The sequence below is a fragment of the Prionailurus viverrinus genome, chromosome B4 (genome assembly GCF_022837055.1).
Source record: "Prionailurus viverrinus isolate Anna chromosome B4, UM_Priviv_1.0, whole genome shotgun sequence".
Lineage (NCBI taxonomy): Eukaryota > Metazoa > Chordata > Mammalia > Carnivora > Felidae > Prionailurus > Prionailurus viverrinus.
In genome coordinates, this window is record NC_062567.1 from 65,637,384 (window position 1) to 65,651,078 (window position 13,695).

The 13,695-nt window shown below is 35.3% G+C and overlaps 1 protein-coding gene across 3 annotated transcripts in view; it reads left to right on the forward strand.

Annotated features, from left to right (window-relative positions):
* CNTN1 (contactin 1) overlaps window positions 1–13,695 on the forward strand; it is a 366,494-nt gene that overhangs the window by 261,177 nt on the left and 91,622 nt on the right. Inside the window, exon 17 of one of the 3 annotated variants that reach the window (XM_047868304.1) lies at window positions 8,569–8,759. The exons of the other annotated variants lie outside the window; for them this stretch is intronic. Within the exon in view, the coding sequence (XP_047724260.1) occupies window positions 8,569–8,648 (80 nt within the window). The 3' untranslated portion in view covers window positions 8,649–8,759. Of the gene's footprint in view, window positions 1–8,568; window positions 8,760–13,695 lie in introns of those variants that run through there. 3 annotated transcript variants of the gene reach the window in all.

Here is a 13,695-nt window from a genome sequence, read left to right on the forward strand (position 1 = left end):
AGCTGAATTACTGAAAAGCGACAGAGAACTGTATGTGTTTTCTTCTTTCTTCCCCAAAACCCATCTTCATTTTTTTTTCCCTATGCATTTCTGTCTTTCTTGAAATAAACATTAAATATTTTTTGGTATTTATTATGGAGGACATCAAATTAATAAAGCAAACCAAAGTGACCAAATGTTCAAACCTGGCTTGGGTTGGCCAAACTCTATTTGTAATAAGACTCCAGATGGTTGTAATAAAGTGGTCTCTAACTGGTATTCGGGAATTATTGTTCCAGGGTATCCATGGAAAATAGTTTGCAAGTAATCCTGTTTTGTTTATCCAATGTATTTTGGGGATAATTTATTTTAGAAATATGTTTCATAAGAGAGGAAGGTCCTCTTTTCCTCCAGTGTGTCCTATGCAAACCAAATAGAAGTCAATCAGGCGACAATTGAAAAATGATATTAATGTTTTTCCAGAAGCCACAGAAGGCCAGGAGTGGTATGGGAATGGAGGAGAACAGCCCAGGTGGGGAGAAGAACTAAGGCCTTGAGTTTTTCCCTCACCCTCATCATCATTTTAGCACAACTGGACTTAAACCCTAAGTCCCACTAAGTAAGATGGTTTTAGCTTCAAAAGCTCTACAGTTAATCACAGAACTACTCAATCTGACTGTATATCAGCAGTAAAGAAAAAACAAAAACCAAATATGATGAAACATTCCCCAACTAGAGCACTACTATAAAATTTAAGATAACTTTACAAGAGGTTATAATACCATTCTTGGTATTATGATGTTTAAATTTGTTTAGAGAAGATTTTAGTGAAAGCTTTTTTTTCCTACCAATAGAGCATATATAAACTCAATTTAAAATAATATTGTATCAGAGAAGGAGGTAGCTTCAGAATTAACCTTTTAAAACAGATGGGTGTGTAGTATAGCCAAAGGGATTTAGACTCAAACAAATATAAATTTCTTAATATTAAAAAAAAACTTTATAGTTTAAAAGTATTCTTAGTTACAAAAAAAGAACCAGTTATTAAACTTCAAATGTTTTTAGACCTCTTAATAAAACTCTGAACTAAGAGAATTGATAAAAATGTCCTCGTTGTTATAATAAATGTTTTACTTCTTAGGTGCCATAAAAATGTATTTCAGGTCAGCCTCATCAAGCAAGCTTTGGCACACATGAAGAGCCCTGTATGAATGTTCTTTAATGAAAGACACTTCTGAAAAACCTAAGCTCTTCAGCTAAGAGTGTCCTTTAGAGGGAAAGGTTTTCCAGGATTTATTCAGCAGCACTTATGGGAATATTTATGCAGATTGCCAAACCTAAATTCTCTTTCATGAGTGTACTTTTGGACAACATTAAAAAATGGACCATAAAATTATGTCACAAAGGCAAGAAATTAGGCTTTGACGTCCGTGTTTTACCACTTTCCATGGTATTTCTGTTGTATTATAAATATTCTTGGCATCGCTACCAATTATTGGGAAGACCTTCCTGACACCCAGCTGAACATAATGTTTGGCACTAAACTTGCCAAAACAGAAAATGCAATGGAGACCATATTTTTCAGATGCCCCAGCTTTTTGTTGTTGTTGTTTTACATCTTAAATACCATGTTAAACAAAATTTCTTAGTGTAAGTCTGAGATTTAAACACAAAAGAAAAAAGACTTTCACTATCTGAAACTTTTGTTTCCTTTTGTTTTGGTCAAATTCTCAAACCCTGACATATGCTATATAAATTTGGAAATGTTTGAAAAAAAAGGGTAGCTGAAATTCATTTTTATTTAGATGACGTGTGTGTGTGTGTGTGTGTGTGTGTGTGTGTGTGTGTGTGTGTGAAGCTTTCCGCTTTATTCCTAAAGCAGAGTACAGTTGCAGAATGGAAATGGATATGTTAGATGTCATTTTTATTTGATGTAATTCATTGAAGTTTTTATTACTTGGCCTAATGACATGGTTACCAGATTCTTTCTTAAGGAGATCATTTTGGCTGATGACTAACCCGCTTTTAAAACCTGCATTGAATAAGTTAAGATAACATAGCCAAATAAATAACCTGATGGAAACTGTCAATATACATTTTATCTGAATAATATTGCTATATTTTATTTTATTTTATTTTATTTTATTTTATTTTATTTTATTTTATTTTATTTTATTTTATTTTATTTTTAACATTTTTATTTATTTTTGAGAGAGAGAGAGATAGATCACGAGCGGGGAAGGAGCAGAGAGAGAGAGACAGAGACAGAGACAGAATCCAAAGCAGGCTCCAGGCTGTGAGCTGTCAGCACAGAGCCTGACGTGGGGCTTGCACTCATGAACTTCGAGATCATGGCCTAAGCCAAAGTCAGATGCTTAACTGATTGAGCCACCCAGGCGCCTCAATATTGTAATATTTTAAATCAATGGTTGGCTAGTGGTCTTTTCTACAGGAAATGCTCAGTTCTTTTATATTAGCAGAGTTCATATCCAGAGCATATCCAGGCAAAATTGTTTTTGATGCATTTACTCAGATATTGTTGTTTCAGGTTAGTTAGTACTCTTTCCTTAAAAAATATGGAATACGTAAACATTTTATTTAAGATCAAAAGGTTTTATTGGTTGTTATTGTCAAATCATGCATTAATTACATCTTGTTTGCTCTTCACAGTAACTACATCAAATCTCTGCAGTTATGTTCAAATTTGAATATACAATTTTAAATTTACTATTAATCCTAGAAGTCATTTAGATAATTCCTATGCCTTCATTTTGTAAATTTGGACTCTAAGAGAGATTTGTCCTGTATTACCATCTGCTTAGTGATAAGCAGTCCAGTTTTGTCATTGTATTAGAGCTTCTTCCAGAGAATACAAATAAATAAAGTCTATAGTTAATTTCTAAAACCTCTGTAGCTAATACTTTAAAGCTTTCTATAGTTAATTTGGTGTAGTATCAGAACGATGACCAAGTCCATTCTAGAATTGCTGCTACTAAGTAGTAAAAGTTAGAGATTACAGCTTCTGCTCTTTTCTCTTTCCTTCCCATTGTGTGGCATATGCTAATAAATAGCAGTTAAGGGTTTAACACATTGTGGAAAAAGATAAAACCAAAGACAGTCACTAAAAGAGATTAAACTATTAATTCCTGGGTTATTTGGAATTCTACTTGTATGGCTAACCTAGAGTCCTTGGCTATGAGTAAAAGCAAAAGGAAACAAAGTCTGCTGTCATGTTAAGATTTGTGGAACTTCTGGTATTAAATCACAATTTAGATTTTTGTGGTATCTGGCATAAATATTCCAATTGTGTTTAAGAAATCCTATATTCAAATTATTATCCAATATGAGACTATGGATTTGTATTCAAAACTATTAAGACATGGCATGCTTAAATGAATTTCAAAGGCCTTTGAAATTAATCAATTTAGTCTCTATAAAATTTGGAAGAACAGACAGAAAAATTTCCTGTAGTATGTGTACCAAGTTAGGCATACCAATACGCACACAACTTACCACCCCTGCCACCATACGCACTTATATGAAGACATCCAGAAAAGAGATACACTTATAAAGGCAGAAAGATGTGTCCAGATAATCATAATCAAACCAAAGAGAAGAGTTGAGGTAGTTTTTCAAGTATTTGGGTCAGAAAAACACACATTTACCTCAGATACTTGGATAATTGCCTCTACTTTCCACTTGTGTTGTCCAAGAAAGTTTGCCACAGAGGCAGACTAAAGATTCCATCTCATCAGCCCTCACAGGACTGAGACAGGAAAATGGCCCTTGCTGCCCACACTGGCTGGAACAATGACTGACTGGGCGCCATCCTGAGGCATCCTGAGCCCACTTGGCACTAAACCACAGTGATACATCTATTAATAGTGAAAGCCTGCCCAGAAATTAAGCATTCTCCTTTCCATTGAGATCAACAGATTCAAAAGCTGCTAGGGGGCAGATCTCCATAACTGTTACATACTAATACTGAAACAATGAGCTGGAATGTGTATCTGTTTTGAATAAATACAGAATTTAGAGAGTAGCTTGATTGCTTCAAAGTTAGAACTCAGTAGTAGTTCTATTTTTTAAAGCTATTTTTTTAAAGCTCTAGTAAAAATAAAAACTCTTCCAATACTACTGAAGTTATAAAGTACACCAATGATTTGAAACTGTATTCGTCAGTGTAAGTTCAATGTAAATTGATATAAATTCAAGGTAACTTTCAAATATATCAACACGTTTTGTAATTCATTCAGAATGAGTCGTACGATTTTATGCTTTAAGATGGGTCTTGAAATTGATCTAGTGTAACACCTCATTTTACAAATTCAAAAATTAAAACATAATTATGTAAGAACCATAAGCTGGTACACAACACTGTAGTACATACACGGATGAAGATTTGGGTTACTTATCTTTTTCCTCAATGGAATACAATGAGAGACGTTTTCATGGAGGGTTTCTTCTCCTCTTCGTTAATTAATTGTTCCTGACCCTCTTCGTCTCATAATCAAACTGGTCAGCTTTTGGCAAACTGAAACTTACTCTTTGCTACACAGTCTGTCTGTGTCCACGGATCCCTTAACAAATAATCAGCAAACTCACTTCTCCTCACTCTGATTCCAGGAGAGAAAGGAGGAAAGCTTTACAGAGCTTAATAGCCATGGTACACTTTTACATGCTCCACTGCAGTGCTGTATAGTAGGCTTTATACAGCTGGTGTATTTACCAGTGGTGCCAAATTTATGTGACAATTATGCCAGTTATGTCAAATTCTAACAACAGTTCAGACAGAGATAGTTAAAAGTCTTTATGAGCATAAATAAGCGACAGTTCATATTTTGAAAATAATTTCAATGTATGTTGGAAGAATATTATGTTTACAACTCCAATCTTCAGGCCATGAAAAACATTATATTATGAATATAAAATTAAAATAAAGATATATAATTATATAATTTAATGTATAATATAGAAGATAGAGTATCATAAAGTCATATGGTATTAAAATACATATTACTTACCATATATCACGTATTTCCTATATAAAGATACATAATATTAATTAAAGGCTTATTACTTAACAGGCACTGTTTGAAGTGATGGATACTATTGTTATCCCCAATTTACACATAAAAAAATTGAGTGCCAATGAGGCTTAAGGTCATACAAGCTACTAAGCAGAACGAGATTTGAATCCAAGCAGCCTGACTACAGATGTAACATCTAGCTCATGGCTGGAACACAATATAACCAAACACTAATCCAGATATATTCAATGAGATAAAATAATAAATTTGGGAAATATAAAAAGTAGGCCTCTTTCTTTATTGGTAGGAACTTTTTATTCCATAGAAAGTCACTGATGCCGATTTTGCAATTTTATTTTTGCCCACGATAATTTATAGCTGACCTAATAACAGGGGAAATTATAGTAGTTAAAAATATGTGCATATATATATATATATATATATATATATATATATATAACAACTCAGCATCATGCAATTATAATAGCAAAAACAATAACTATAGGAGGTAGCTTTAAAGCTTGATTTTAAAATGTGCTCTTTAGCTTTAAAATTGATTCATTCAAGGGGCACCTGGGTGGCTCAGTCTGTTAAGCCTCTGACTTCAGCTCAGGTCATGATCTTGAGGTCTGAGTTCGAACCCCGAGTCAACTCTGTGCTGACAGCTCAGAGCCTGGACCCCGCTTGAGATTCTGTGTGTGTCTCCTTATCTCTCTGCCCCTCTCCCACTCACGCTCTGTCTGTCTCTCACTCTGAAAAATAAATCAACATTAATTTTTTTAAATAAATAACATTCACCTATTCAAATATTTAAATGTTTTACTTTATAATGGATATGTCTATAGGACTCTCATATAAATTTTATCATATCATCTTTTTGTTGTATCTTAAAATTGCTGTGAGGTAGTAGTGTAATAACTGGTAATCCCATTTCATAAGCAGAGAGAATTGAAAAAGGGAAAAGGAATAATCTTCAGCTCTCACCTTATAAAGCCAGAACGTGGCCAGATACCAGTGCTCTAAATTTACTATATAACTTATTTTACTTCACTTAATGCTTAACTTCACAACATATAAAAGCCAGATCATATCATTCTTATTTTACATCTGTTTCACTGTTGGCATGTGGTTTATTTTATCAAGTTAATTAAATTGTCTACCCAAACCACTCTGAAGTATTGATGATCATTAAAAGTTAGGTTAGAGAGGAAAGTAAAATCTTGATATCATCAAATTAATTAAGATATACTCAAAGAGAAAGGAAGAAATGTGAAAAGTATTCTGTAACTGACTCTGTAGACTCTCTCTTGATATCCTACACACCCAACTGTGGATTTGAACTATGATGCAACCATGTTTCGCATCCTCTCCACTTCCTCCTTAAAGGTAACTACAGGATCCCATACTTGACAGAATACCCCATGTGTTATCTAAATTTGACTTAGGACCTATCATTACATCAGCACAGCAGTGACTTCTGTCTTTCCTCTGCTACTGCACTTTCCCGTTATACTATGTGACTGCCCAGTACACTTACCAGTCAATGCCCATTCTGGCATAAATCCCAAGGCTTTTTTTTCCCTAAAAAGTAAAACACTATTTTAATTTCTAATTGTCCAATATTAGCCATCAGTAATGGTCACTCTATGGACACGAGAGGAGGTGAGGAAGCTGGCTGTGGTTTCTGTGAATTTCCCAGGGCAGCGAGAGTGCCAACTCCTTTGAAAGTGCGTTGGGATGATGCACATAAGCTAAGAGTTAGCATGTTGCAGGGACAACCTTGAATCCACTTCATTTTAGAAAAGAAATAATACACAGACATGTGAGTAGCAAGTAACTCGTGACATGCCAAGATGTAGTGATCCCTTGTATGAGTGTCCCTGAATAGTCGAGGCTCTGTCACACTGAAGAATATACCTCTAAACTTCAGCTCCTTCCCGTCTTACTGGCTGTCAACACCAGAGCTTGAGCAACTCCACGTGTTCCTGAGAATCTCTCCAGGAGCAACGGACCGTTACTGACAGTAATATGTCAAATCTGTCTGATGTCACCATCTGATATGTTCTTGTGTAAGCTGGTAGCTAAGGTGCCTAAAACAAGGAAATGGAACTCTATTGTACGGCAGTTTAGGGAGACTTGCTGTGTGACTGTGCAGAGTCCCCTCTTACCAGACTTAAAACCTCAGGGTTCAGAGAAGCAAACTCTGCTAATCTAGCAAAATCTACCAAAACTTTATTTAAAGGCCATGGAGTGAGGGGAGTGGTGTTTGCACAGAATATATCCAAAATTAATACTTCCAGTTCTCATTGAAAAGATGTAGAAATCTCATGTGTTTAAAATGACAAGTGAATTTGGCGTCCTTTGTTACCATTTATCATAAGGACAAAATTTGCAATAAGCAGTCAGCAAAAGCGAGTTTTTAGATATTATTTCTCATAGTTAAATAGTTACCACCAGAGAGATAATAGTGTGGTAAAGTGGTCTAATTCTAATAATCAAATTATACTTAGTTATGGGTAAGGGAAAGAGGTGGCTGGTCATCCTATAAATTACATGATTTTCTCTAATACTATAGTTAATATATGCATACAATCATTAAAAGATCTACATGATGTGAGGCATCTGGATGGCTCAGTCAGTTGAGCGCCCAACTCTTGGTTTCAGCTCAGGTAGTGATCTCATAGTTCGTGAATTTGAGCCCTGCATCGGGCTCTGCATTGGCAGTGCGGAGCCTGCTTGGGATTCTCTCCCCTCTCTCTCGCTGCCCCTACCCCACTTGCACTCTCTCTCAGTCTCACTCTCTCAAAATAAATAAATAAACTTTAAAAAATTAAAAGAAAAAGATATATATGATGCACTTTAAAAGGTATGACATTTGGCATGAAGCAAATGTACCTTAGAAAGCCACTCCCACTACTGATTCAGCTGTGGTCTTAGGCTAGTCAGTTAATCACTCTAAGTCTCAGATTCCATATTTATGAAAGAGAATAATAATAGTTACAGTTCACACAATGACCATGGTGATGTTTTATAAACATCTTCCTTTATTTCTTCCCTCTTTGCTATTAATGCATAATGTAGACATAAAAAATAAATACCGTATACCTCAAGACACAAGTTCCCATGACATCCAGTCCCAAACACTGATTAACTTTTTAGAATCATTGCTAAGTTCACCCTCAGTATTTTTTTCTTAGTTGTAAGCCTTCAAGCACATGTTTTAGTAAGTAGACTTGCACTTCTGGAATGAAATTACAAAGGTTCTAGGAGTTTTTGTTTGTTTATTTGCTAACGTGGGGGAACGGATCCAGGTACAGCTCTTGTTCTCTAGAAAGTCAGTCACTATTACAGGGGGAGAGAGGTTTGATTGGGCCAAAGCTTGTCACTTTAGCCTTCTCTCTTGGACTCCCATCTCCAGTGTCTAGGAGAAGATGTTTTCCTTTGCTCATTAGTTCAACTTACCCATCAAGGACTCATGGCAAATACCCAAAGCACATGGCTTCCTGCCCCTAACCGGGCATCCACACTGTCCCTTCAGCCTTGATCTTTCCTCTTGCAGGTAAAAACAGAAAAGATGGAGAGAAAAACATGGTGGATCCTTTTCTCCCCGTCTGTGCCAGCCTGCCTCCAACCTGGTGATCGTTGACACTCACCATTTGTGTGAAAGCCTTTTTTTCTTTCTTTCTTTCTTTTTTAACATATTATTCTAGATTATACTAATTTACTCAATTTTGTAGCTTCTTCAGTTTTCCCTCCCATCTAGATCTTAGAGGATTTTTCCCCCTTTGAAACTTCTAAACATACTTTTGAGCAGGAAGATATTTAAAAATATAATTATAGCTTCACTAATATGAAAAATGGCTAGTGAACTAACCTAGTACGTCTTATAATGGCCAAGTGAAATTTTTGTGTTTTCATGTCCTGTTTTTCATTGAAATTACATATCTCAGAAATTAGTTCATTATCTGAAAAAAATTATGAAGAACTGGTGAATTATAATACAAGAGTATTGCCACTGAATGGACTGTTTGATTTAGCCAAGCAGGTAATGAACAGTGTTGTTGTCAAATTCACGAAGGTGTCATATTAATTAGGATGCATTCTAAGGAGCATTACTCCATTGGTCTTTTGTATCCTGATGCAATATATATATTCTTTGGCAAGAATGGATGAAAAGCAGCAATAAACAACTCAAGACTGTCCATGGCTCTGTAGGGTTTTTGGAACAATTCCTGGGATTGGGAAGTGAAAATGGACAGCATGCAGAGAAAATTGTTGTCTCAGTAGCAAGGTTTATGTGAAGATACCAAGCCGTTAACAGCATGGATGTGTATTTAATTTTATTAACTCCTACCATCAACCTTCTTGGATCTTTAATTTGGGCAGGAAATTTGAGACTGTGACTGGAAGGACTTGAGCAGAAGTGAAAGATTAAAATGAAGTATATATAATTCTTTCTGGAACTGCTTAAATTTCATTGTTTCAAAATACTTTAATTTTTCCCCTTTGGTCAAAAAGACATGCTTAAAATTCTTGTCTCTTTACCAGAAATAATTTTGCTCTTAAACAGGTTTATATTTAGGTATAAGGTATTATATAAACTTCTCGTTTAGTAGCTCAGGCAACCCCATCTGTTGTTGGAAGAACTCTCAGGAAAGTTTTGAGGGATATGGATATGACTCTTAAATATATATGTAGTGTTCTTTTTTAAATAACTCATTAGTCATCATAAAGGAATAAAAATCTCTGGCTCAAGATGTTGTTAATTTCCATCTTTTTAATTTTTTAAAAAATTTCCAGTCTCAATTATTGTCACAGATGGAACTATCTTAGAATTTAGAATAGAGATCCAGATCAATTGCCATTTTAATAAGATATTTAGAATTTTTCTGAAACTCTCATGTACCTGTAAATATCGTCATGAATCATCATTGTGGGCATCTTCTTTCATAGACCGTAATTGAAAGTATACCACCAAGACCAGATGGGGATATAGTTGTTGGTTTTTAAAAAAAAAATTAATGTTTATTTATTTTTGAGAGAGAGACAGAGTGTGAGCAGGGGAGGGGTAGAGAGAGAGGGAGACACAGAATCTGAGCTGTCAGCATAGAACCTGATGCGGGGCTCAAACTCACGGGCCATGAGATCATGACCTGAGCTGAAGTCAGACACTTAACCGACTGAGCCACCCAGATGCCCCTAGATGGGGATATAGCTTTAAAAAAGAAAGAATAAAAATTTGAAAGAAAATCACATGACAACGAATGTGCTTTTCCTGTTTCTGGGAAAGGGAGACTATTCTTGTTTAAATAAACTGCATTGATAATAAGTAGAGGTTATAAAGATTCGTTGCTTTCCTGTTAGATTTATTCTCATTACGAATGGATCTAAGTTCACTTCTCTCAGTGTTAGAAGTTAAAAAACTACCATGCTCCTATTAAATGGTAGGGATGTTTAATATTCACCTTCACCTTAGTAGAGCTTTAAACATTGACAAGACCCCATGACATTGAACTGTGTTTCAGAACATTATGTAGAACCATTGTCTTAACTAATTTTGAGAACAGAAATAGGCCTACAATAATAAAAGGACTTTAGCTGACACATACTGGTAAAAAAAGAGGTCGCCCCTCCTAATATAACTGATGTCCTTTCAGTAATGTGATTTTTTTCAAGATTATTTTATTTTAAAAGGGAAGATAATTTGTTCTGAGAAGTTTTTGTTTCCTTAACATTCAAACTTTTCATTAAAAATTGCTATTTTAGTAAAAAATAAACAAAGAATCACAGAGTTTTGCATGTGGTGTTTGCTTTAATTACTTAACGGGAATTACAGGTAGAGAGTAATGCTAGATGTGTTTCACGCTTGTAGCAGCTCTGGAACGTGAAGGTTTATATTAAATGTGTGTGCCATGTGGAAGGGAGTCCCAAAAGGACCAAAAGTTTAGGGTCCGGTTGTTTAGAAAGTCGGTGTTTAAGAAGAAGAATGTCCATTAGTAATCAGTACTGCCTAAATGTCAGCACAAACTCAAGCAATGCACAGGGTGGAGTCATGGCTGCTGTGCACCCTGTTTAATTCTGGAGGGTCCCAATTTCAAATCTTCTATCCCATTTGACTCATCTGAAAATGTGTCTCAATTATTGATGGAGACATTTTAAAATATTTTTTTCCTGGCCATTTTTTCTCAAGTGTCTAAACTCCTTTTCATAGAATGTTACTACTTTCCCAAAGAAGAAATGGCCAAATTGATAAATAGTTGTGTTCTTGCTCAGTTTTTCCTCTGATTACCTATGACCAAGAATTGAGTGGAAAGCACATTTATATTTCGCTCATACATAGGTATTTTTACCTAAAGACACTGGCAAAATTAAAGAAAGATTAACAGATGGCTTTATGTGATCAAGAAAAACTGGGGATATATTGAGTATGAATTTATAGACAGCTGATGTGTTTATCTTCATTTATCTGAGTTAACAGATCAAGCAAAGATTTAAAAAGTTATGGTCATTGTATAACAGTTTTGGTCATTTTTTCTAAAATATACACTTGTGCCCAAGATATTCATATTGTCCCCAACAAGAGAGGTCTCCAAAGAAAGCTCAATACCATTTTTTGAATTTGATTCTGATAATGCAATAATTTAAATCATCATGCTATAGTTATTGGAAAGTTGGTTTCATGGCAAATTGGCTGTGTTTACATCCTAGCTTTGTCATTTGCTAGCTGTATGACTATGATCGTTTAATCTATCCATGTCTCTGTTTCCTCATCTGTAAAGTAGCAAAAATGATAGCACCTACATCATTGATGATGAGATTTACCAGTGACTTCAATATAATAAGGGCCCAGTAAAATATATTATTTTTATTAAAATAAAAATATAAAATTTTTATTCACTAACATTTTATGTCATATAAATTTTATGTAGTTATGAGTTCATACTTGTTAAAAAATACATTATATTATTTAAAAAAACACAGAGAAATCCAAGAAAACAACACGGTAAACCTGTCAGTATTCAGGTAGCTTTTTGGAGGGCTTTTGCAGATAGGCACCTTCGGGCTGCAGGATCTAAATTTCAAATGGGCCTTTTCTCATTTTGTGTGAGTTATGCCAGGACACCCAGTCTCTTGTCCCAATCTGTACTCTGTTACAAACTATCTGGGTGACTCTGGCAATAACCTTTCTAGACTTCTGGATCCTTTGGTAAATATACAGATATTCACTTACATGCATTCTAAAATGTATGTGATCCATATTACATACTGAAATATTTTTGTTATTTGCCTGCAGTCAATGATTTCATAGTTAAGACATTGAGAACCTGGAGAGATTTAGGGGTAGGGAGTATCAATGTGGCAAATGACACTGCATTGAACCACAGATGATAGAGGACCATTCTGGATATTTCCCACAGTCCTTCACTGGTTGAAAAAAAAAAAAAGAACAAACTTCAGTAATTGTAGATTCCTTTTGCCTGACTTTGAAGAACCCACAATGTTGAAACATAGCACTAGCAAGGACCTTGACAGACCACTAATTATCCCCTATAGGTGAGATTTTTTATGGAGCGTTCTCAGGCAGCAATCTCTGCGAGGGATATTTAAAGGCAGCGGAAAAGAATATGAGTGAAAAACCAGGATAGTAAGACAGAGGGTAGTGCAAATAGAGAAGGAATTACATAGTGGCAGCCTCTACCTGAAGAAGTACAGAAAGGTAGGTCCAAGAAAAATAGTGATAGAGCACCATGATTTTGAATAGGAGATAGAGAGTATTGACACTGAAGTTTGCACTGGAAATTTTATCCTAGGAGAATTTGGTCATAAAAACTAAAAACAAAAAGCGTCCTTTAAAAAGCTTTTTAGGGGCGCCTGGGTGGTGCAGTCGGTTAAGCATCCGACTTCAGCCAGGTCACAATCTCGCGGTCCGTGGGTTCGAGCCCCGCGTCTGGCTCTGGGCTGATGGGTCAGAGCCTGGAGCCTGTTTCCGATTCTGTGTCTCCCTCTCTCTCTGCCCCTCCCCCGTTCATGCTCTGTCTCTCTCTGTCCCAAAAATAAATTAAAAAATGTTGGAAAAAAAATAAAATAAAAATTAAAAGCTTTTTATCTCCTCCCCCAGATCTTTTTTTATTTTTCTCCTTACTCCTCTCTTTCCAGATTCCTAAGTATTTAATGGTAGTGAGAAGAATCAAAAGAAAGTTTTGCCAGGGCTAGTCAGGGAAATATCCCAGTTCCTCCACACACACTTCCCCCTCCTCCTGCCATCCTGATCTGTAATGATTAAAAACAAAAGAATGGGGGTGCTTGGATGGCTCAATTGGTTAAGCATCCAACTCTTGATGTAGGGTTAGGTCATTGGGATCCTCTGTCCCTCTCTCTCTGACCCCTCTCCCACTCAAAGTAAATGAACAAACACCTAAAAATTTTTAAAAAATTTAAAAAAGAAAGAAAATGGAAGACTAAAATTATTTCTCATTGAATGTATATAAGGATTTAAAATGCATGTCAAATTCCAAAGTTCCTTTCTATCTGACCAATGTCTCTGTGTCATTATAATTTCAATTTAATTTCATTTTAATTTATATATATATGTATATATATGTATATATATATATACATAATTCATTATAAATAAAATTCTTAGGAACAATTAGCTATCTGCCTGAGGGCCACTTAAGAAATTGGA